General features: G+C 44.3%; 1 protein-coding gene across 1 annotated transcript in view; it reads left to right on the top strand.

The window, feature by feature from the left end:
- The window catches only part of LOC134568670 (NXPE family member 2-like), a 35,485-nt gene extending 20,771 nt beyond the window's left edge, over nt 1–14,714 (top strand). The window contains 3 exon segments of the mRNA XM_063427320.1: nt 12,749–12,813; nt 12,815–12,968; nt 14,085–14,714. Coding sequence (XP_063283390.1) covers nt 12,749–12,813; nt 12,815–12,968; nt 14,085–14,620 — 755 coding nt within the window. The 3' untranslated portion in view covers nt 14,621–14,714.
- The last annotated feature ends 9,938 nt before the right edge of the window (nt 14,715–24,652 follow it).

Here is a 24,652-nt window from a genome sequence, read left to right on the forward strand (position 1 = left end):
CCGTTATCCACTACCTCGACGACTTTTTACTTATAGAGCCAGGGTCACCATCACCCACAGCAATCAAAAGCACTACTGCACTATTTGCTACACTTGGAGTCCCTTTGTCCCCAGCCAAAACTATAGGCCCCACAACTAAATTGACCTTTCTGGGGATAGAACTGGACTCGGTTAACCTCAGAGCTAGCCTCCCTCACGACAAACTGGCACGTTTGAGAGGGGAGATAGACTTGTTCCTGCGGAATGATGTTTGCACTAGGAAGGAACTTCAGTCCCTTCTCGGATCCCTGAACTTCGCAATGCGCATCATTCCGCAGGGAAGATCTTTCATATCCAGACTTCTTTGCCTGATGCACGGAGTTCCGGACTCTGGCACAGTTTCTTTGGACCCCCACGCCAAGGCTGACTTAGCTATGTGGGGGAAGTTTTTGAAGGACTGGAATGGAATCTCCATGTTTATCCCCCCTCTCTCCACCTCTTCACCCATCATCCACACAGACACAGCAGCCAATACCGGTTTTGCAGCCATTTTCGGGAACCACTGGTTCAGGGGTCATTGGCCCACTGATACGGATGCCTTGCCAGGATTCAGAGCGACCTCAGCACTATTTGAAATGTATCCCATTGTGGCGGCCGCACACACCTGGGGTCATCGCTGGTCTGGCAAGGCAGTCAAATGCTACTCAGATAACTCGGCAGCTTGCGAAATCGTTAACAAAGGGCGATCATCTTACCTGACCATCATGCAGCTGATTCGCAAGCTGACCTGGTTGGCAGCATCCGGCCAGTTTCACTTACCGTATATACTCGAGTATAAGCCGACCCGAATATAAGCCGAGGCTCCTAATTTTACCCCCAAAAACTGGGAAAACGTATTGACTCGAGTATAAGACTAGGGTGGGAAATGCAGCAGCTACTGGTAAATTTCTAAATAAAATTAGATCCTAAAAAAAATATATTAATTGAATATGTATTTACAGTGTGTATATAATGAATGCATTGTGTGTGTATATGAATGCAGTGTGTGTATGAGTGCAGTGTGTGTGTATGAGTGCAGTGTGTGTGTATGAATGCAGTGTGTGTGTTTGAATGCAGTGTGTGAGTGCAGTGTGTGTATGAATGCAGTGTGTATGTATGAATGCAGTGTGTGTATATGAGTGCAGTGTGTATGAGTGCAGTGTGTGTGTGTGTGTGTGAGTGCAGTGTGTATGACTGCAGTGTGTGTGTATGAGTGCAGTGTGTATGACTGCAGTGTGTGTGTATGAGTGCAGTGTGTATGTATGAATGCAGTGTGTGTGTTTGAATGCAGTGTGTGAGTGCAGTGTGTGTGTATGAGTGCAGTGTGTGCAGTGTGTATGTATGAGTGCAGTGTGTGTGCGTATGAATGCAGTGTGTGTATGAGTGCAGTGTGTGTGTGTATGAGTGCAGTGTGTGTGTGTGTGTGATGCAGAGCCTTGGTGGGGGGTGAGCATTTTTAATATTTTTTTTATTATTATTATTTAAAAATAAATTTTTTTATATTATTATTTATTTATTGGTATTATTATTTTATTATTATTATTAATTTTTATTTTTTTTCGTCCCCCCTCCCTGCTTGATACATGGCAGGGAGGGGGGCTCTCCTTCCCTGGTGGTCCAGTGGCATTGGCAGTTCGGTGGGGGGGGGGAGGGGGGCTGGCAGAGAGCACTTACCTCTCCTGCAGCTCCTGTCAGCTCCCTTCTCCTCCGCGCCGGTCCATGCAGCTCTTCTGTCAGCTCACACTGTAAGCAGTGGCGGATCCAGAGCCTGATCTCGGGAGGGGCACTTGTAGATTATTTAAATAAATAATCCAGACACAATAACCACTACAGCTCAGTGTAGTGGTTATAGTGCCAATAATGCCAAGACCCCCTCCCAGAGTAAGTAGTCAAACTGTTTAAGAACTGTTTGACAACTTACCTGAGGTCCTCTGGGAAATGGGGCTGTAGTAGGGCAGAGGAGCAGTGGTATGTGTGAGTGGTGCAATGTGTGAGGGGTGCAGTGTGTGTGTGTGTGAGGGGGACAGTGTATTAGCAGTGTGTGTGTGTGAAGGTTGCAGTGTGTACGTGAGGGCGGCAGTATATGTCAGGGGTGCAGTGTGTGTGTGGGTCAGTATGGGTGTGTGACAGTTACAGTGTGTGTGTGGGGCAATGTATGTGTGTGGGGGCAGTGTGTTTATGGGGGGCAGTGTGTGTATGTGGGGCAGTGTGTGTATGTGGGGGCAATGTGTTTATGGTGGGCAGGGGCAATGTGTGTGTGTGTATGGGGGGCAGGGGCAATGTGTGTGTGTGTGTGTATGGGGCAGGGGCAATGTGTGTGTGTATGGGGGGCAGGGGCAATGTGTGTGTGTATGGGGGGCAGGGGCAATGTGTGTGTGTGTGTATGGGGGGCAGGGGCAATGTGTGTGTATGTGTGTGTGTATATGGGGGGCAGGGGAAATGGTTGTTTATGTGTGTGTGTGTGTATGGGGGGCAGGGGCAATGTGTGTGTATGTGTGTGTGTATGGGGGGCAGGGGCAATGTGTGTGTATATGGGGGGCAGGGGAAATGTGTGTGTATGGGGGGCAGGGGCAATGTGTGTGTATGTGTGTGTGTGTGTGTGTGTGTATGGGGGGCAGGGGCAATGTGTGTGTATATGGGGGGCAGGGGCAATGTGTGTGTAGAAGGGGGAGGGGGGGGCTTTTTTTTGTTTAATGTGTGTGTGTGTGTTTTTTTTTTACATTTAATTTAAATTAATATATAATTTATGTCCCCCCTCCCTTCTTACCTTTACTGGGAGGAGGGGGGACATCTTTCTTTCCCTGGTGGTCCCAGTGGGGATTCCCTGGTGGTCCCAGTGGTAGGAGTGAACTCTAGCCCGCGCTCCAGAGCTAGAGTTCACTCTCGCGAGATTTGGAGCGTTGCCGTGGTTACCGCGGCAACGCTCCAAATCTCGCGAGAGGAGGACCCGGAGGAGCTGCTGGTAACAGCTCCCGGGTCCTCTCTCCCTCCCCTGCCGGTCGGCTGTCAGTAATGTGCCCGCGGACCGGGGAGGGAGATCACTGATCACTGATCTCCCTCCCCGGTCTGCAGGCACAATGCAGGGCTGGCACTTGGGCAATGTCAGCCCTGCATTAGCCGGCAGGGGAGAATCTCGGGGGGGGGCAATTGCCCCGTTGCCCCCTCCCTGGATCCGCCACTGACTGTAAGTCTCGCGAGAGCCGCACTATGACCCCGCAGCTCTTGCGAGACTTACACTGGGAGCTGACAGAGGTGCTGAACGGACCGCCGCGGAGGAGGAGAGAGCTGACAGGAGCTGCAGGAGAGGTAAGTAACCGCACACAGCCCCCAGTCTGCATTATGGTAATGTAAATTGCCATAATACAGACAGTGACTCGAGTATAAGCCGAGTTGGGGTTTTTCAGCACAAAAAATGTGCTGAAAAACTCGGCTTATACTCGAGTATATACGGTAGTTTGTTTTCACATCCCGAGTATTCACAACACGGCCGCTGACGCTCTTTCTCGTTCTCAATTTCAGGCATTCTCTCAGGCACTCCCAACGGCTCACCTACAACCATCCAGGACACCACGGTTCCACGAACTAAGCCTGGATTAAGCACACTCTTGAACCACGCTAGAGCACTCACTCACCAAGCATTATCACCAAACACAGCTATCACTTACAATAGGGCACTTAATATATTTAATACATTCACTGCAGAGTTCAGTTTACAAGGTGACTTCTCTATTCAAACCATGGTGGCTTTTGCCTCTTTTTGCCACCTACACCTTAAACTATCTCACAACACCATTAAACTTTATCTCACGGGGGTCCAGCACCACAGCCTCACCTATTTTCCTAACAACACTCCTTTCCTGTCTTCATACCCCGTCAAAAAGGTTTTGAAAGGCATATCAAAGGTTTCACCTCCACTTACTACCATTAGATTACCTATAGATGCGCCTATCTTCAGGTCACTTAGCAATCTCCTTGACACAGCCCCATTCGACATCGGCACAAATACGGTGATCAAATCTGCTATATATCTCGCTTTCTACGGTTTTCTCAGACCTAGAGAGTTCACCGTAATTTGTCAAGGAGATATTAAGCTAAGCCTTAAAATATCACACCTCACTAAAATAGAGGATCACTAGCTACTTTCGATCCCTACAACTAAAACCAACCGGTCTCTACACCCTACTATAATTCCTCTTTTCCCTACTGATAATGCCTGGTGTCCGGTAAAAGAACTAGACCACCTACGGTCAACTCTGCACGGTCACCTACCGGACTCTCCGCTCTTAACACTACAAGGGCACCCGTTAACCACAGCAAAATTGATGGTTCATATCAGAACTCTGTTATCTAAGCTCGGACACAACCCGACTGCATTCTCTGGGCACTCCTTCCATATAGGAGCCGCCTCTGCAGCCTCTAGCACTAACACACCGGTCCATATCATCAAGAGACTGGGGCGGTGGAAATCCTCCATATATACTGCATATATTCCACAGCCGGAGAAAGAGCTTCGCCAAGCTTTCAGGAACTTGGTCTTGTAAAAAATGCAATAAAGTGTGTATTTCTCGAATTTATCTTTTTGCCCTCTTTTATTTACAGGCCCACTCGTACGTTGGTTTCGGCACACCACAACCAACTTTGCTCACAGTGACTATCCATTACGTATTTAAATTCCGAGCACAAGTTAAAAGGCCTGAACTTGTTGAGGCCTGAATTTGTGGGAGGAGTAAGTCCCCTACTTAAACTCCCAGCCCCTACTCACCTCTGCCGTTCAGCTGATTGTCCCCAGCCACCTACACCCTGTTATAATTACATTCTCCTTGGTGGGCCCTCTTTTATTTACAGGCCCACTCGTACGTTGGTTTCGGCACACCACAACCAACTTTGCTCACAGTTACTATCCATTACGTCATTGGAGGGAATGCCCGCCTGCCAACGTCAAGGCAGACCCCCCTAAGCGGGTCCTAACACTGACCCTTCAGCCTGCTTCCTTGAGCTTCTGGCAATGATATCTCTAATGAGACAGAAAGGGGTATTTTTTCTATACACCCCTATACTTATTAACACTTAATAGGGAACACATGGGATGGGCAGCAGCATTGTAACCAAGCTGTGTGATACAAAGTAAATACAAATACAAAAAGAGAAGTCCTGCGCTTAGTAGCAGCAAGGACTACAATACACATCAGCCCCAATATATAGTAAAAACCAAAGAAAAGAAAATGTTACTTGCGCTTTCTCCTTAATCCCTATGTATATTTAGACAAATGGAGGTCATTTAGTTGCTCCAATGGCCATTGGAGGGAATGCCCGCCTGCCAACGTCAAGGCAGACCCCCCTAAGCGGGTCCTAACACTGACCCTTCAGCCTGCTTCCTTGAGCTTCTGGCAATGATATCTCTAATGAGACAGAAAGGGGTATTTTTTATATACACCCCTATACTTATTACGTCAGCAGCATTGTAACCAGCAGCATTGTAACCAGGCTGTGTGATACAAAGTAAATACAAATACAAAAAGAGAAGTCTGCCCTGGGTGCCAAATACTCTAGGTACGCCTCTGCTTGGGAAACTTCGCTAAACACAATTATTAGTGTTTCAAAACAGTAAAACATATCACAACGATGATATCAACAGTGAAAGTGCATTTTCTTGCATTTTTTACACAAACAGCATTTTTACTGAAGATGTCATTGTACGTTTTACTGTTTTGAAACACTAATATTTGTGTTCAGAGAAGTCTCCCAAGTATAACAGTACCCCCCATGTACAGGTTTTATGGTGTTTTAGAAAGTTACCAACTCTAATATAAGGCTTGCATTTTAGTTTTTGTTCACATTGAAATTTGCCAGATTGGTTACGTTGCTTTTGAGAGTATATGGTAGCCCAGGAATGAGCCTTAACCCTATGATTGTATACCATTTGCAAAAGTAGACAACCCAAGGTATTGCAAATGAGCAATGTACAGTCTGTTTTAGTAGCCACGTAGTCACAAACACTGGTAAATATTAGCGTTCAAATTTTTCATCCCAGGGTATCTTATATGGTGTATATTGTGCCTTAACCTGTCATAATTTTTTTTTTTTTTTTTAGCAATTTATGTCAATGTTTGTGGTGAGGGGGGAAAATAGCATTTTTACATATATTTTGCATTTTTGCTGAGTATTTCTTACACTTGATATGTACCACTGTACCCAAATTATGCTAAGTTAAATCTTCTGAGTAAAACAATATGCCTAATGTATGACCTAGACACTATTTTGTGAAGTTACAGTGCTGTAAAAGAGACGTGACAAGTTCAGGTTTTTAATTGTGAATTTTCATGGAGGATTTTGATGCAATCGTGTCCCACTTTGGAGCACTTGAGCAGGCTACATATTCCAGCTACACCATAAAGGCATACCATTTCTTAAAGAAGACATCCCAAGGTATTTAAAAAGGCATATTTTGAACCTTAGTGTGGGATGATTTTTCCGCTAGCTCGTACCAAGTGTAGTGGTAATAAGCCTTTTTTTCTGCCTTTTTGACACGCAAAGTTAGTTTGCACAGTATATTTTGCAAACCTTATGCGTGCTACGTCGTCTGAGTACAGCAATACCCGCATAAGTACCTTTGCCAGGTATATGTGGAACTTGGAAGGGGCACATTTGAGACACAGTCATTCCAGTTTGTTTCTAACTTTGAAGTTTTACGCTGTGTCAATGTTCCATTTTGGAGTAGTTTAGCTGGTTTGTTATTCAAACTTCCCCACAAACGCATACTATTTATTAAAGAATACACCCTGGGGTATTTCAAAAGGCATATTTTGAACCTTGGCGTGGGATTTGGCATTTTTGCTCTAGTTTGTTCCAGGTGTAGTGGTAATGATCATTTTTTTTTTAAATTCTTTATTTTTTCTTGTGCACTTGATTATATAACAGAGAGACCTATAGCACCACAACAGCGTTTACAGGCGTTTCATTGCATACATAGTCATGGCATAAATTAACCGCACATTTTTTAAGAGATAAAACAGGTTAGTAACAGATTAAGGTTCACAAACATGCCAAACAAAACGTTGTAAGCTCAAGCTAGTTGACTGACTAGGCAGGATTAATTTTCAAGTGTTTGGCATCCAATCTGGCTGTTTACTGAAATGCAATCTCACTAAAAACCTGTAACACACCGTTGGAGGCAGAAAATAATAGTCTTAGCATTATAGTCAGGTTATAAAACAAAAGCATGCCATACTTGGCTGTTTGGCTGGCTAGATATGGTGAAGTACACTAGATGCATTTGCTGGTACGGAAATTAGGCAGGCTAGGGTCTCAGATGTTATCTTGCTAATACGTGCATTAAAGCGATGTAAACAGAAGGATCCTTTACACAGGTTTACATGCCTAGCTAGCTGGTTTAAGTACTGGTCGCTTTAAATCAAGTAGAGAAGTAACTGCCCTCCTGAACATTACTAAGTCTAAGGAGAAGGTTGCACTAATAGGCACAGAAGCTTATATAATTATCTGATTGTCGTCTGTATGGTCTCTTCTCCTGTGGGTGGTCTGAGTCAAAACCGGTCCCCAACACAGTCCTTATTGTTCAGGCTATGCCGCCCCTGGAGACTGGGCAGGTGTGCTGGGAGTAAGGGCTGGTGCAGATATCAGTTAAGGAGATGTCATCAGTGTGACACATGGGTGTTAAGGGCACAGTGGTTAGATTAACTTGGCAGGGAACGAATTTGGATATCATTATACTGTGCAGTGCTAGCCTGTTATTCAGGTGCATGTCTGCTGAACATATGAGGATATTTAAATGTTATGTTATACTCAGCTGCACAATATATAGGCATGCAATGGCTAGACAGTGGTCTAAACATTAAGTGATGGCAGAGCAAATGGGCACAGGAGCAAATAAAACACATTACAAGCAGTATGAATTATGCAGCGGTCTCGTGCTTTGGGCTTGTAGGAGCATAGTCCGCCTCTGAGTCAGTTCATTCCGATCAGCCAACACCTGTTCTGGAGGTCTGGCAGGCGGGCCAAGGATAATGGCAGTTGGGCTGGTGGTGCTTTATGTGGGCTTCCTGGATCAGCGTTATTCCGTTCATGCACCGTGGAGGAGCTCCCCGCCTATGTCTCCCGCCGGTATCAAACCTCACTGCCTCCCGGTCATCGTAACGGCCGACACCATACGTTTTCAGGTGTGGGTGTTGCGCCTTGCTGGGTGAGGGTTGTTGGGGCTGCTAAGGTGTTGGTGAGTCGTGCTTGTTGGTGCGTCTCTCCCTGAGGCGTGGGTACGCGCTTGCTGGAGCTCGAGGTACCCAGCGTTGTTCCTCTCCGGCATCGGCGCCGTCCGAGAGCGGCTCTGGAGGCGCGAGGGACATTCCTGCCTAGACATCGCCGGGTTGCTCCATTTCTGGGTATGAAGCTTGGCCCAGAGACTGGCGCGGATCTGTTCGTAGAACTCCCATGTATGTTTGGGAGGCTTTGTTTGCAAGCGTGGTAAGGTTGACTGTGTGTGAGCCGCCATCTTGTCTGGGCACCCCGTCTTGCTTGGGGTGCCGTCGCTTGGCCATGCTTTGTTGTGGGGGTATCGACCCCATCGAGGACCAGGATATCCCCCGCCACTCCAGAGGGGGGGGGGGGGGCAGCAGGGTTATGCTGCGTCTAGGCTTGTGTGCAGGACCCGTGCCGCTTCCCTCAGGCCTCGGGTTCCACTCCATCGAAGACCGCATGTTCGGCCCGGGCCGTTACACTTTACTTCGGTGCTGGACCGGTATCATTCTGCTTCTCTTGTTTTCATGAGATTGTTTCCGGTCATCCCATTCTGCCAGCGTTATCAGGCCTGTCGTTAGTCGTGTGTTTGTGTTTGGTATTGCTGGAGCTCTTAGATTGTGCGCCCGGCCATCTTGGCTGTCAGGCCCCTCCCGGTAATGAGCATTTGTAACTGTATTTTTTTTTAACTTTTTTAAACTTTTTTAATTTTTATAACTCCTTTTTAAACTTCTTTTTGCTTATTAATTTTTTTATACTTTGCTAAACTTTCTTAAAAGTTTTTTACACATTTAACATTTTTATAAACTTTTTTTACCATTAACCCCTAACTAGCAGTAAGCAGCACCAACAGTAAATTCCCCAATTTCCCATAACTCCCACCAACCCCAGCTAGCAAAATATATAATTTAAAAATATTTAAATTAATTAATGAAATAAATTGAATCCATGAGGGTTAAAAAAAAATAAAAGTTAACCCTAAGAGGTTAAAAAAAAATAATCGGATCACAGTATGATACTGTGATCTGTATTTTGATCACTGTAGATTGTGATCAACTGGCAGGAAAGAAGAGTGGGATTTTTAAAAACTTTGTAGAACTTTTTTTTAAAACTTTATTTACCGTTAACCCCTAGCTAGCCTAACACCAACTTCCCCAATCCCCAATACCCCACTAACTTCCACCCACCCATGTAATATATTTAAATTAATTAATAACATTAACCCCTGAGGGTTACAAAAAATAAAAGTTGACCATCAGGGGTTAAAAAAAATTAACAGATCACAGTAAAATGTAGTCCCTGCCAATTGATCACTGTGGTCAGTGATCAATTGGCAGGGAAGGGGTTAATTTTTTATTTAAAATGGGTAAAGGCCTTTGGGATTTTAAACAAACTTTATTTATTTTTTTACACAAGCAGAAAATCACTGCTGATCCGTTTCCTTGCACTTCACATTGGACGCGGAAGAGCAGTGAGGTGGATCAGAAGTTCCTGAAGCACATGTGCTCGCTCTGACAGCCTGTCAGAGTGATCACTGCTGCAGGGACAGCATGTTTGGGTACTCCTGGTCTGCCTTAAATACAGTGGCAGATCGGACGAGTGTTAACCCAGCGATCGCCGCGATAGCGGCCATCTGGGGTAACTTTAGTGCTTGACGGACACGGTCCGTCATCCGGCGTTAACTGCTTGCCCGGCATGACGGACTGGGTCTTTCATTTGTCACTAAGGGGTTAAAACTAGGTACTGGGCAGTCATTGTTGCTAGAAAACACCCTGTAACAGGGGATGGAGCTTGTGAAATAATAAGAAAGAACGTGGACATTGGGTGGAGGACATAAAAAAAATATATTGGGGGCAACAAATCATTGTCCATCACCCTGACCCCACCTGTGGCTAGATTGAGGTTATTATAATATAATAATATAATAATATAATATAATAGATGGCAGGTGGGGGCCCTAATAATAATACTTAAAGTGTTAAGGCGCTTATGTCCTCCAATTGGCCCACACCCACTGACAGTGGCTAAAGGCCCTAATAGTAAAATTCAAGGGAAGAGGACCCAATGACTTCCCCCAGCCTCCACACATTTGCCAACCAATCAAAGCACTCTGGCTGCCATGTTTCAAGAAAAAAAGTCAGTTTTCAAAACAAATATGTTCAAATTGATATTGTAATTTATCTTTTTTTTTTTATTCTTTATTTTTCATGTGCAATGTGTGCCATTAGGATTAACAGTTACATTCTCGACAAAACATAAAGGTAGTGATATTTTGATACGTTAAAAGTAGTTATTTTCAAAGCACGTATTTTTATGTATTAATTGAGGTACACTTGTTGTAAAGTCGGTTACCTAGTGAAGGCGTGTGTGTGCCGTTTGTGGATCAGGGGTCTGTCTAGACCAGTTGGTCACTTCACTTTGGCATAGTGTGATATGTCATAGTTGGTGTTTGGGAAGGCACTGTAAGTCTATTGTGATACTGTCTGTTAGGGAGGTGTGCTCAGTATTGGGTGTCGAGTACGTAGGGTGCCTAAGCGAGAGCCCTATCCCTAGCCTATGTCCAGTGGTGGGTGATTGAGGCGCACCTCAAGGGTTGGTTCAGTACCCTCATGCGTGGGCATGGGTGTGTTGTTGTGCGCTGGCCCTGTGGGTTTCTATAGGCAGAGTTCAGGGCTATCTTGTGCGGATAGCTGAGGCCCTACAAGGGTTCTAGTATTTCTGCTCCGGTGTGTCGTGCTTTGTGTGTTGGTCCCCTTACCTTGGGGGAGTGCTGGGGGGGGGCGCGAGTCTTGGTGAGTGTTTGGTGGGTGTGGGGTGTGTCCTGATAAATTGTGGTAGGCCTTCTAAGAGTGCGGCGGGAATGCCGGGTATTGGCCCAGAATTTGGTGGTGGTGGTCAGGGAAGATGTTGCCTGTGGGGTGTGTGTATAGTTCGTTTGTGGGAACCTGTGTGCATCAATAAAGTGGAACATATGAAAACATGTGAAAAACAAAAGCCTTAAAATTACAGCCTTAAATCGACAAGTTTAGCTAGAGTCTTGACTGAACTGTGTGGCATAACTCCTATTGGGTTTGCTTAGTTCCTTCAGGTTGGGGCTATTGGATGTTTGCTCCCTGCAGGGATAAAGGGCACAGTTCTCTCTGGTTCCCAGGTTTGTGAGTTTGGTGTATTTGCCGACATCGCCTCTGTAGCTGGGATCCCCAGGGTTCGGAGATACGAGGCTGCATCTTCTGGCGTGGACAGCCTTTTCGTGCTCGCCACATTGGTGACCAGCAGGGTGCGTGGTAATGCCCACCGGTACTCGATGCCCGCGTTGCGTAGCTGGCTGGTCGCTGGCCCCATTGATCGGTGCCACAGTAACGTGCTGCGGGTAATGTCCTGGTAGAAGGTGAGTTGTGTAGCTTCCAAGTTGAACGAGGTCTTGCCTCGCACAGCGGTCATTAGTTGGATCTTGTCGTTGGTCGAGTGGCATCGGACATTGACATCCTGCGAGGCTCGTGGTGGTGCTTGCCTCGGTTTTGGGATGCGGAAGAAGCCCTCAAAGGCGAGTTTTTTTGCTTGGGCGTGGGGCATGAGAGAAGCGGTGAGGCATCTAAGGTAGTGGGGTAGTTCTGTTAGGCCCACTGAGTCGGGTATTCCCCGGATCTTTATATTTACGCGCCTGTGGCAGTCCACTGCCTGGTCCACTCTAGTTGTTAGAGTGGCCTGTGCTGTCTGCAGTTGGTGGAAGGATTCTTTAAGGCCTTGTACTTTTTGCCTTAAATCCAAGATGTCCTCCTCGGAGGCTTGTGTGCGTGCCGTGACCGCCATAATTTAAGTTTTAAGCAATTCCAAGTCTGCTGCATGCAGCTGCCTCATTTCTTGCAGTAAGTCTGAGATGTCTTGCCTTGTAGCTGGGGTCAGGTTCGGTCCCTGTGCTGGGACTGTTTGGTGTGGTTCGGCGAGTGTGGACCTCTCTGTGGATCCCTCATGGCTCCCTGAGCCTCCATTTTGGGCCGGCTCGGTCGCCCTCTTTGCTGTAGTTGGGCGCTGTAGCATGGCCCCTATATCCTGGGTGTCTTTGCTTGCGCTTATGGGTTGCTTTTGGGTACGTCTGCCCATGGTGTCCGTGCCCCGCGGGGGGTTCGTGGTCTGGTATGTAGGGGAGTATATGTATGCTTCCGGCCACTCTGGTATTTCCAGCGTTGCCCGTCGGGTTTTCCTGCTTGATTGCGGGAATAGGAACGGCATCTGTGTGTGTCTCACCCTCAGAGGTATCGAGGTGGGTATTTTCGGCGTTCGATGGTGTGGCTTGGGGTCGGTTATTTGTTGGGTTTTGTTCCCCTTGTCAGGAGCTTCTGTGTGTTGCGGCCATTTCGTTCAAGCGCTAGGCTCCGCCCGTAATTTATCTTTATAAGTTTAAAATGGCAATGTGATAATGTGTAAAGACAAAGATAATGTAAAAGATGTAATTTTATTTTGTTGTAATCTATGTCTATTTCAGGAAACTTTACAGATGTGAAACCAACATGTAGAATTGGGATGTCTATGCCATATCCAAGTGGATATTTTTTTAAATAATTTATGGCACTCAAACTTCTGCAACCTTTCTTCTTTTGAACCATTGTCTCAAATCAATGAGTGTTTGACTGGGAAATTGATATACCTTATGGGAGATTCAACACTTCGTCAGTGGATTGAATACTTCCAAAAACATATGAAGAGTAAGTGCTTACATTATTTGCTCTTATACCTATATATAGATACTTTCTTTTTCTAAACAACAGTACATACTAGTACTTCATTGATTAAATTACATTATTGACATCAGCCTCCTGTGTCTGTGGCCTTTGATTGCTATTTAACTACATAATTTGTAAGCTACCTACCTTCTCTGTATCTTTTTGTTCCTTTATGTATCTTTTTTCCCCAACCTTTTATGCTCACAATATTATTGAGTCGATACATGCATATAAGAAGATGCTGAGTGGCACAAAATGGTAACTATTGCGCATGCACACTAGACCCCCAATGCTCCCTAAGGGGAAACATTGGATGGGCTAAAACCATCAGTAATGATGATCTCAGCACAGAGTGAGTGGTGAGAAGTGCCCACCAAGAGAAATAAATAAATGTATTTTTATTTATTTTATTCTGTGGGGCAAACATCTAAATAGGCCACACATCACTCTAACTTTAGGAATATATGTTTGTATTCCAAAAAGATTTGTTACTTTAGGGACATGCTGACTACTGACTGCTAAAAAATGCTAACAAAGTTCTTTGTAAAATATGTATCCCTGTTTAATTTCCTCTTAAAATTATTCCAGACCTCAATGTGTGAAGCTTTTATTGTAAGTTAATGCTAACAATTGTATTAACCAGGCTAGCGGTATTCCCGAGCGTGACTCGGGGTTAATTTTCGCTGCCAGAAGCGGTAACCCTGAGTCACGCTCGGGGCAGATAACAGAGCTGGCAGCGGAGTCTCCTTACCTTCTCCTTGCGATCCAGCGATGTCCCGCGCTGTGATTGCCGGTGAGAGCCCCGGCGGATGCCTCCATCTGACTTCCTGGTTCCGTCTCTGTGAGCCGCAGAGGCTCATGGGGGCGGAACTGGGCGGGTAATTCAAATGTACCGCTTTTGGTACAAAATTCCTGACATAATCATACCGCCAGGGAGGTTAATTGTAAAATATTTTTTTAATTGAGTTATGCATTTATTGTCATCATTTCAAATTACTGGTGTCTTAGAATTGTTACTATTGAGTATATAATATTTTTCTTTTCTTTATATTTTTCTTTACCTCACAATCTTTTTTAATGCATTATTTTTTTTCCCAGGCCTCAAGTTTTTTAATCTTCCTGGACATGGTATACATACAAAATATTTAGCTCTGGACATGGATAGGAATATATATATTCAATGGAAGAAGCATGGTCATCCATTTGTCAGCCCAGGTATCTACTCTGTCAAAGACTGTGCTTACATCCCCCGTGAAATTGATGGACTTCCTGGGAGTCCAAACACCATAATTGTTATTACACTTGGACAACATTTCAGAGGTTTCCCTCTACATTTGTTCATCAGAAGACTACTAAGTGTGCGAAAGGCCATTGAACGTATTTTTCAACGAAGTCCTGAAACCAAGATCTTCATCAAGTTAGAGAATTCAAGGGAAATAAACACAGATGTAGAACGAATTAGTGATTTTCATGGCTATATCCAATATCTCATATTTAAAGACTTATTTAAAAGACTTAATGTTGGAATAATTGATGCTTGGGAAATGACACAAGCCTTTGCTTCTTACAATCTTCATCCTCCTGAGACTGTCATTAGGAACCAAATCAACATGTTCTTGTCATATATATGTTAACTTAATATGGTTATTCAAGGAAGCATAGGCTTCATGTACAATACCCAGGGCATCAAACCCTCTTCTGACCTGCAGTCATATACCTGCAGTATAAACCCCGCTTTAAAGGATATGTGATGGGAGTCCTCCAGAGGGATGGTATCCAACACTCAGGAGAGGAATATATAAAAACTGCACTTTATGTCAGCGTTTGTGGTATGATCCCCACCGCGGATATATTTGGAGTCACACGAAGATAAAAGGAAGCCAGGTTAAAAATTCCAAATAAAAAAGTGTATTAAAAAGATGATTGGCACAAAATTATAACCAAAAAGACTTTTATTTAAAAAAATACACAATCAAAATAACCATAACGCATTTCACCACAAGAGCTTTATTAAATGGGTTAGAGATTAGAACCTGGCTGCTCTGAGTATATATAGGTAACTGAGCAATTAAAATTGGTGCCAACCCCCCCCAAAAAAACCCATCATAGATTAGCAGCCAGTACAATCAAAGAATATGAACACATACATAAATATAAGCCGAGTTTTTTAGCACATTTTTTGTGCTAAAAAACCCCAACTCGGCTTATACTCGAGTCAATAGTCTGTATTATGGCAATTTGCATTGCCATAATACAGACTGGGGGAGAGGAGGGCTGGCAGAGCTGTACTTACCTCTCCTGCAGCTCCTGTCAGCTCTCTTCTCCTCCGCGCCGTCCGTTCAGCACCTCGGTCAGCTCCCAGTGTAAATCTCGCGAGAGCCGCGGCTCTCGCGAGACTTACAGTGTGAGCTGACAGAGGGAGCTGCACGGACGGCGCGGAGGAGGAGAGAGCTGACAGGAGCTGCAGGACAGGTAAGTTACAGCTCTGCCAGCCCCCCTCTCCCCCCACTGAACTGCCAATGCTGAACCACCAGGGAAGGAGAGCCCCCCTCCCTGCCATGTATCAAGCAGGGAGGGGGGACGAAAAAAAAATAATGAATAATAATAAAAAAAAAATAAAATTAAATAATACAAAAATAATACAATAATAATAATAATAATAAATAAAAATAATAATTAATAATAATAACAAAATTTTTTAAATAATAAAAATTTAAATAATAAAAAAAAAACACCCACCCCCCACCAAGGCTCTGCAACTCTCACACTCTCACACTCTCACACTCTCACACACTCACTCTCACACTCTCACACACTCACACTCACACACTCACACTCACACACTCACACACTCACACACTCACACTCACACACTCACACTCACACACTCATACACACTCATACACACGCTGCACTCATACACACGCTGCACTCATACACTCACACTGCACTCATACACTCACACTGCACTCATACACTCACACTGCACTCATACACTCACACTGCACTCATACACACGCTGCACTCATACACACGCTGCACTCATACACACGCTGCAGTCATACACACGCTGCACTCATACACACGCTGCACTCATACACTCACACTGCATTCAAACACTCACACTGCATTCATACACTCACACTGCATTCATACACACACACTGCATTCATTATACACACACTGTAAATAAATATTCAATTAATATATTTTTTTTAGGATCTAATTTTATTTAGAAATTTACCAGTAGCTGCTGCATTTCTCACCCTAGTCTTATACTCGAGTCAATAAGTTTTCCCAGTTTTTTTGGGTAAAATTAGGGGCCTCGGCTTATATTCGGGTCGGCTTATACTCGAGTATATACGGTAAGCAAAAACATAATAAAATAATTATAAGTGTAGCGGTATCTTAAATAAGTGTAAAAAATAGAGTTGTATCTTAAATTAGTGTAAAAATACGAATTACTTCATTTTTATAAGCACTGACCCTTTTCTTATTTTTCAATCACATATTCTTGAGCAAAACCTGTACCACTCTGTGCGTGATGTGAGGCTAGGACGGAGGTTCACCTTCCAGCAGGATAATGACCCCAAACACACTGCTAAAGTAACACTTGAGTGGTTTAAGGGGAAACATGTAAATGTGTTGGAATGGCCTAGTCAAAGCCAGACCTCAATCCAATAGAAAATCTGTGGTCAGACTTAAAGATTGCTGTTCACAAGCGCAAACTATCCAACTTGAAGGAGCTGGAGCAGTTTTGCAAGGAGGAATGGGTAAAAATCGAAGTTGTAAGATGTGGCAAGCTCATAGAGACTTATCCAAAGCGACTTAGAGCTGTGATTGCCGCAAATGGAGGTTCTACAAAGTGTTGACTTTAGGGGGTGAATAGTTTTGCACATTGAATTTTTCTGTTATTTGGTACTATTTGTTGTTTGCTTCACAATAAAAAAAAAAAACATATTCAAAGTTGTGGGCATGTTCTGTAAATTAAATTATGCAAATCCTCAAACAATCAATGTTAATTCCAGGTTGTTAGGCAACAAAACACGAAAGATGCCAAGGGGGTGAATACTTTTGCAAGGCACTGTAAATCTCTCGCCCACTGGCACTTAGTTCCAGCAGTGGGAGGAAAGGGCCTGAGAGGTTCCGTGTTCCTCCTGCGAGCAGGCTGGTTGAAAATGTTGCCACACGTTAACCATGGCAACGCTCTGATACAGTGCTATGCTCGCAGGAGGACAGGAGTCAGCCTGCAGTTGGAGGAGCTGCAGGCTAAAGTGAACATGCCACCACTGGATCCCCAGGGCTTGCAGCATTATGTCCCCCGTGCCTGGTAAAAGGTAAAATACATTTCACATCTCACCCACCTGCACATAGCAGACCCTATGCATCCTTTACACACAAACACACACTACACCGCTCACAGACTGCCCTACACACACACACACACACACACAGACACACACACACACACACACACAGACGGCCCTCCTCACACACGCACACACTGTCCCCTCACGCATGCACTGTTCCCTCACACATGCACTGCGCCCTCACACACGCACTGCCCCTTTCAAACACCCACTGCACCATTCACACACACACTGCACCCTTCACACACACACACACACACACACACACACACACTGCACCCTTCACACACACACACACTGCACCCTTCACACACAGCACCTCACAGGCAGACAAAAAAAGTAGGATACGAAAAAGAAAAAAATAAATATAAAAAAATAAAAATAAAATAAAATCGCACTTGCGCTATAAAATTACTGCGGCACTGGTTGGTGGCAAGGACATTTTACTATAAACAAAGATACAAAAGTGGGCGTTAGGTATTATAAGGTTGACTACCCTTAATTTAGAGTTTCAATATTTTTACCTGATTTATCTAACGATTTTGCACTAGGGCTGTCTCTGTTTTTCATTATTATAACTATTGGTTCAGCAGAAGGATACTATGCAAATATATTAGTCTTTCTCCCTTTATTGACATAAAATCACTTAAACACATTTGTGGTGATTTTTGTTGATGTATTGAATTTTGGCTTTTTTTTTTATTACAGTTTTATTGTCATTTAGCAACAATATGAATAAGCCATGAAAGGACATGCAGGTCCCCAAGAAGTACAATTTCATTCTTTCCTTTCCTTTTTTTTTTTTTATTATAGCCACGGAAGGCCATTTAGGAGTTAGCCAGTGTAAGCTTAAACGTGACTATCTGAAACAATATGTCAAAGTTCGTTGTGAACAAAACAATTGTAAAAAGGTATAGCAGTGAAACCCATCTGCGGAACCGAATTGGAGTATGATCCACAGAGGTCAAGATAAAGTAAGTCAGGCCACCTGACACTGTTCACCTCTGTTACACATATTAAAAATCATTAAGCCGTTAACTGGTGCTAGTATTCCCCAGCACCCTCCCCACAGGGCTTGGTGTGAATGATATAGATTCTTTTAAGCAAACAAATAAGTTTGAATGACTATCTGTTCCTGTCCAAATTAGAGATGATTAAATTGCGTATACGCAGAAGTAAATTCACACTGACACACGGAGTTCAGGTTAAAAGAACTTCGAGAAAATTTAATGACATCTGGTTAAAAAGCGGGCTCGCAGACCCTTATAAGAGCAATATTACATCATCATAGAATATCAAGATAACAACAAATAAACATCATTAATTGGGTTAGGTGTTAAGTGGCTATGTCAATACCCACCCATCAATATTATTAATTGGCTTAAGTATTAAGTGGCTGGCTAAATGTCCTCCCACCGAGAGGTGGCGTCATCTTGGACACGGGAGTGGACACGATGGCTCAGGCGCCATCTTGCTAGCACGAGGCTTCACTCGATGGGAGGGGGGCTTCAGGTGCCATTTTGAGTAGTTAGTGCTGTTAGATTCGAGGTCAGGTTCAAGGCTTTTCAGTGAATGGACATTTCATTAGTTCAGTTCTCATGATCTAACTATGGCATACATTGTTACATATTACAGGAACTTGACAATTCCGGTGTTACTCATATCCTTCTAGAAAATACATTCTCTTTCTAATATTCTAAATGCTGTTAGGATCTGTCATATAATGAAGTTAATGGAGTTAATGGGAAATTTAATAAGGGTTTTTAATAATTCTATAACAGTCCCCCATATGAAATGTTAGGCACTAAAAAGATAAACTTTATTTGTTAATACCAGAAGACGTGTTAGCCCAAAGGCACAGAAACCCCATGACCGCTAGCTAGGTGTTATTGCAAAGTGCAATTCTGTCCCTTCCTGTCCCTAATAGGCTGCAGCTCATCCGTCAATACGGTCAGGAACTTTCTTCACTCCGCTGGTATCCCGCAGTGGCTTGCCCACCACATCTCCGCACGGCAGTCTATCCATAGAGACGGACGCTGTCCCTAAGCTGGTTCCCTACCTAAAACTCTTGCACTTTATCAGTAAAAGGGATAGTTTGCAGCGGTATACAGGGTGAAGTGAAATCTTGGTCATCAACTGTCAGATGTGCAAAAGTTGGTGCCGCTTGGCCTGCAGTCTTCTGTAGGAATTTTCTCAGACAGGGGAGGACACAACAAACAAGAAGAGCGAGAATAAAAAGAAAAATTAGTAATGCCATACCACTGTGAATTAAAGCTTTTTGCCACCCTGTAATCCAACCAAACCACCTTTCCCAGGGATCTTTCACCCCAGAATTCCTCTTTAACTCTTCAAAGAGCTTATTTAATTTCTCTATGGCCATGGTGACTTTACCATTAGGACCTGTGTTTTCTGGGATGTAGGTACAACAGGTCATGGTGTCGGGCAGTATTTTACATACGCCCCCCTTCTCAGCTAGAAACATATCTAAGGCCATTCTGTTCTGGAAGGACATTTGGGATGTGGCCTGCAATTGTTCGGCTAAACCCTGGAGGGCATCTCTGGTGTAGTTGACAAAGCGTTGTTGGTTGTAATAAATGTAATTAATCCAATTTAAATTCTTGTTTGCAGTAACTATGGTAAAAAGTGATTCAAACCCCGCAGCAACTTCATCTCTTGCTTTAAATTCATTAGGTACCCCCCTAGGCACCCCAATGGCATCAATATAAATGTGGGGGTCAAAACTGCCTCTTACTGGAGCTTCACGCTTAACCTTGGCTGGTGTCTGTATGGACTCATGTATGTCAGGGTGTGTGTCAGAGATAATATGTATGGGCATGATGGCTTTAGCCAGAGTACACTCCCCCCACCATTCCTTGTCCATTCTGGATCTTAACTGTAAATCCCCACACAACCAGTAAATATCCCCTAATGGCCTAGTGTGGAATTGTAATAGGTACATAGGGACAGTTCTGTAGGTGGCACAATATCCTTCGGAAACGTTACCCATGAACTTACCAATTCCGTCATAATTGGCATAACAGGTGTAGTTTCCCTTATAGATCGTAACACCATCTGGGGGTTTGACATCCTTGATTAGGAGTGGATATTCTACTGTCCATGCTTTGCAGAGGGACCTGTTAAAATTTTAATGGTAGGCAAAAAGACTTAAGATGCAATTTTCTATTTCTAATGGCAAAGTCAAGGGCACAGTGCCGAGGTGAGGCCGGGCACCACCACACACATAGCATGCAGTTCTGTTATGTTTGTTGGCATTATATTTCATCCATTCCAACCATAAATTAACATCATTAAAACCTGTTTCAGCGGCCATAGTATCTTCAAAGGTGGGATTAGCAATGGCCATCATGTCTTTAAAGGACTGGATGTGTGGTTTTAATGGGTTTGGGACCATGTGGGTAGCCCCTTGCCACTCTGGAGAGTGGCACATATCCTTTAGGTAGAAGTGCCCCAATTTGTTATAGGAACCTTTCTTCCTATATATTCCCATTACATACTGGTCTGCATCCATTGGACTGGGATGCTCTATGTTTAGAATTAATTTTATGGGTGTACCTCCTCCAGGCTTCCTCAAAGTCATTCTTTGGAGGAGGGATCTACCATGGTCATCTACCTTAGATAAGGCACTTTTGGGTTTGTAACCCCAGGCAGGCCCAGCATTCCACCCTGCAGCCCCCCAATGGTTACAGTTATGCCCCCATTGTTTGTCAACTACACAAACATAGGGGTCTTTTACATGAGGTATATCTCTATAGATGGTTTGAATTTGTGACGTAGGGAATGGGCAGTCTACAATGTCACAATAGTCAAAAGTATATGTAGCCACACGGGTACATGAGGAATTGTACCAGCAGGTGTACCCACTGGCATCTTTAGTAATGGCTACTTGTTGGGCCTTAATTAGGCTAATTAAGGTGATAATGTACCAGGGGTACATGGTTGTGCGGTGTCTGCTTCCTCTGGGGCAGGAGTCTTCTTGCAATGGGAAGTGTGGATCCAATGTGGCCTGCCAGCCAACCTGACGGAGGTTGAAGTGATCAGGAGAACTTGGAATGGTCCGTCAAATCTTGGTTCCAGGGTATGTTTCCGCACAAATTTCTTGACCAGGACCCAATCTCCGGGAAGCAGGCTGTGGGTACCCGTATCAAAATCGGGATCTGGAATTGAAGAGAAAACTTGGGCATGTATTTTGTTCAAAGCACTTGTAAGTTCAGTTACATAATCTACTAAAACATCAGTTTGAAGCTGTAGCTGTTGGGGGTAATAACAACCTAGTCTGGGTGCAGTCCCAAATAGAATCTCATATGGGGATAGTGAATGCTTCCCTCTAGGTGTGTGTCTGACGCTGAATAGAGCTATTGACAAGCTTTCTGGCCAGGGCATCTTTGTTTCTTGTGACATTTTTATCATTCTAGCTTTTAGGGTACCATTCATGCGTTCCACTTTGCCACTGCTTTGTGGGTGGTAAGGGGTGTGGAAAGCTAGGGTCACCCCCAGAGCAGTCCAAATTTCTTTAGTCACTGTTGCTGTAAAAGCTGGGCCCTGGTCACTCTCAATAACTTCTGGTAGTCCAAATCTACATACAATATCTGTGAGCAGACGTCTTGCTGTTGTTTTGGCAGTGATGTTGGTTACTGGATAGGCTTCTGGCCAGCCTGAAAACATATCCACTATTACTAGTGCATATTCATGGGGGCCACTCTTTGGCATTTGTATGTGGTCAATCTGAATTCTCTGGAATGGGTACATAGGCTTAGCCAGGTGTTTCAAGGGCACTTTGGTTGGTTTCCCTGGGTTGCATTTTGCGCAAATAACACAGGCCTTGCAAAAGTTGTTGACCAGTGTAGTAATTCCAGGTGCTTCATAATACTTCTGTATGAGGGCAGCCATTAGGTCTTTTGACAGATGTGCAGGTCCATGTGCCCATTGGACGACTGCTGGATATAAATTCTTAGGGAGGCAGAATCTAAGATTGTTGTAATATACTCCATCTCTTAGGACTGCTCCTTTCTTCTTCCATTTCTGTATTTCCTCAGGGGCAATTGCAGCTTGCTGTTCCCGTAGGATTCTTAGGTCAGTAGGAAGAGTCTGCAAGGTAAAAATAGGAATTTCTTCGTGTCCGGACACTCCTTCATCCACTTCCTGCAATTCTCTTGCCGCTTGCTTAGCAGCCTGATCAGCTAAATGGTTGCCCTTTGCTTCATCTGTAACCAATTTCCCGTGTGCCTTCACTTTCAAAATGGCCACTTCTTCTGGGAGTAGGAGGGCATCCATTAGTTCTTTGATTGCAGAACTGTGTTTGACTGGCGTACCGGCAGTGGTAAGAAATCCTCTTGTTTTCCAAATTAATCCGAAGTCATGCGCCACGCCCAGTGCATATCTTGAATCAGTGTAGATGTTGGCACGCTTTCCTTCAGAGAACTTGCATGCTGAAGTCAGGGCTTGTAATTCGGCTTCTTGTGCAGACATTGTTGGTGGTAAAGATGATTACTTAATAATTTCATCTGTTGTGGTTACGCATATCCTGTGTGGTATTTTCCTTCTTCATCAGCATACCTTGAACCGTCCACGAACAGAGTGAGATCAGGATCTACTAGTGGATCCTCATGCATGGTTGGTAGATGTGTTGTCTCCATTTTCATCTGTTCAAAACAGTCATGGGGTGTCTCTGGGTCATAGTCATTTACTATGACCAGATCTTGAAATTCATTTTCCAGGAAGTGGCGTGGCCATGCCTCTAGATGGTCAGTTACTGGGTATTTGACAACGCCTTTTTCCTGTAGCTGTGATTCATTCATGGTGGCCCATAATTTTGCCATGGGCCCAAGATCATTCCATGATCTTGTCTTTAACTTGGTAACAGGGCCATGTGGAATGGCAATGTCCCAATGATGATACAAATGTTTGAGTTCTGGAGGTAGGTGAATCAAGACCATACTGTTGCCTTCAGAGTCACAGTAGAAGTCTTGTGAGGTAAGTTTCACCTCTACCAGATGGTAGAGCTTATCTTCATAGCAAGGTTCAGGAGTGATGTTTGGCTTGTACCACATGGTACAGAAGGCATATCCTGCTCCATCGCAGAGAGGTGTTTGTCCGTCATAGAAGGATAAATTGGGGTGCATCTTCTTGATGGTGCCAGCAAGAAGGAAAATATAGTTTCATCCATGATAAACCCATAGTAAATACCCCCTCAGGAAGTGGGAGAAGGGTGGACGGATTGAGAACCTGACATCTTTGGAGAGTGATGTTGTCAGGTAACAGGAGATGACATTGAAGACGGAGGTGTCTGGCAGGAGAGACATGCTTGAGTTGTACTTGGTTGATGATGGCAGAAATGTCATGAGGGGCCAAAACAACTAGAGGGTGGCCAAGGACCAGGTCTGCAGTTTTTTCAATTAGTTCACTGGCTGCAAAAACGGCCCGAAGGCAAGAAGGGGTCCCTCTGGCCACAATATCCAGATGGCAGGAGAAAAATCCAATAGGCCTTTGACGGCCTCTAGATTCATGTGCTTGGGTAAGGACTCCTGTAGCATGGCCCTGTCTTTCAGAGACAAATAACTTGAAGGGTTTGGTATAGTCTGGTATGCCAAGGGCAGGAGCAGATGCAATAGCACGTTTTAGAGTGCAGAAGTTGTCATGGGCTTCTATGGTCAAGCAGAATGGGTCTGACTTGAGGGTATCATAGAGTGGTTGCATGAGCAGAGAAGCTTCTGGGATCCAAGCTCGGCAGTAAGAAATCAGGCCTAGAAAGGCATGTAGGGACTTTGAAGTCCTTGGAGGTGGAATATCCAGTACTGCTCTGACACGGTCACGGGTGAGATGTCTAGTACCCTGAGATAGGCAATGACCAAGGAAGATAACAGTAGGTTGACAGAATTGAAGCTTGAGAAGTGAAGCTTTACATCCTTGCTCTGCTAAATAGCAAAGGAGATTAATTGAGCATTCTTCTGTTGTGGGTATGTCATCTCCACAGAGCAGCAAATCATCCACATACTGAAGCAAGACAACCTCTGGATGGTCAGATTGCCATGGATCAAGAATAGAACACATGGCCTTTGCAAATTGACTTGGAGAATTTTGTGCCCCTTGGGGCATGACAGTCCATGTATACTGTTGTTTTTCATGTGTGAAGGCAAATAGGTATTGACAGACTGGATCCAGGGGTACACTGAAGAAGGCATTGGCCAGATCAATGACTGTGAAGTACTTTGCAGAAGGTGGAACTCCAGAGAGCAGAGTGTGTGGGTTTGGCACAATAGGGGTGTCCAGGACTGTTGC

This window comes from Pelobates fuscus, chromosome 7, assembly GCF_036172605.1.
Source record: "Pelobates fuscus isolate aPelFus1 chromosome 7, aPelFus1.pri, whole genome shotgun sequence".
NCBI classification, from domain to species: Eukaryota; Metazoa; Chordata; class Amphibia; order Anura; family Pelobatidae; genus Pelobates; species Pelobates fuscus.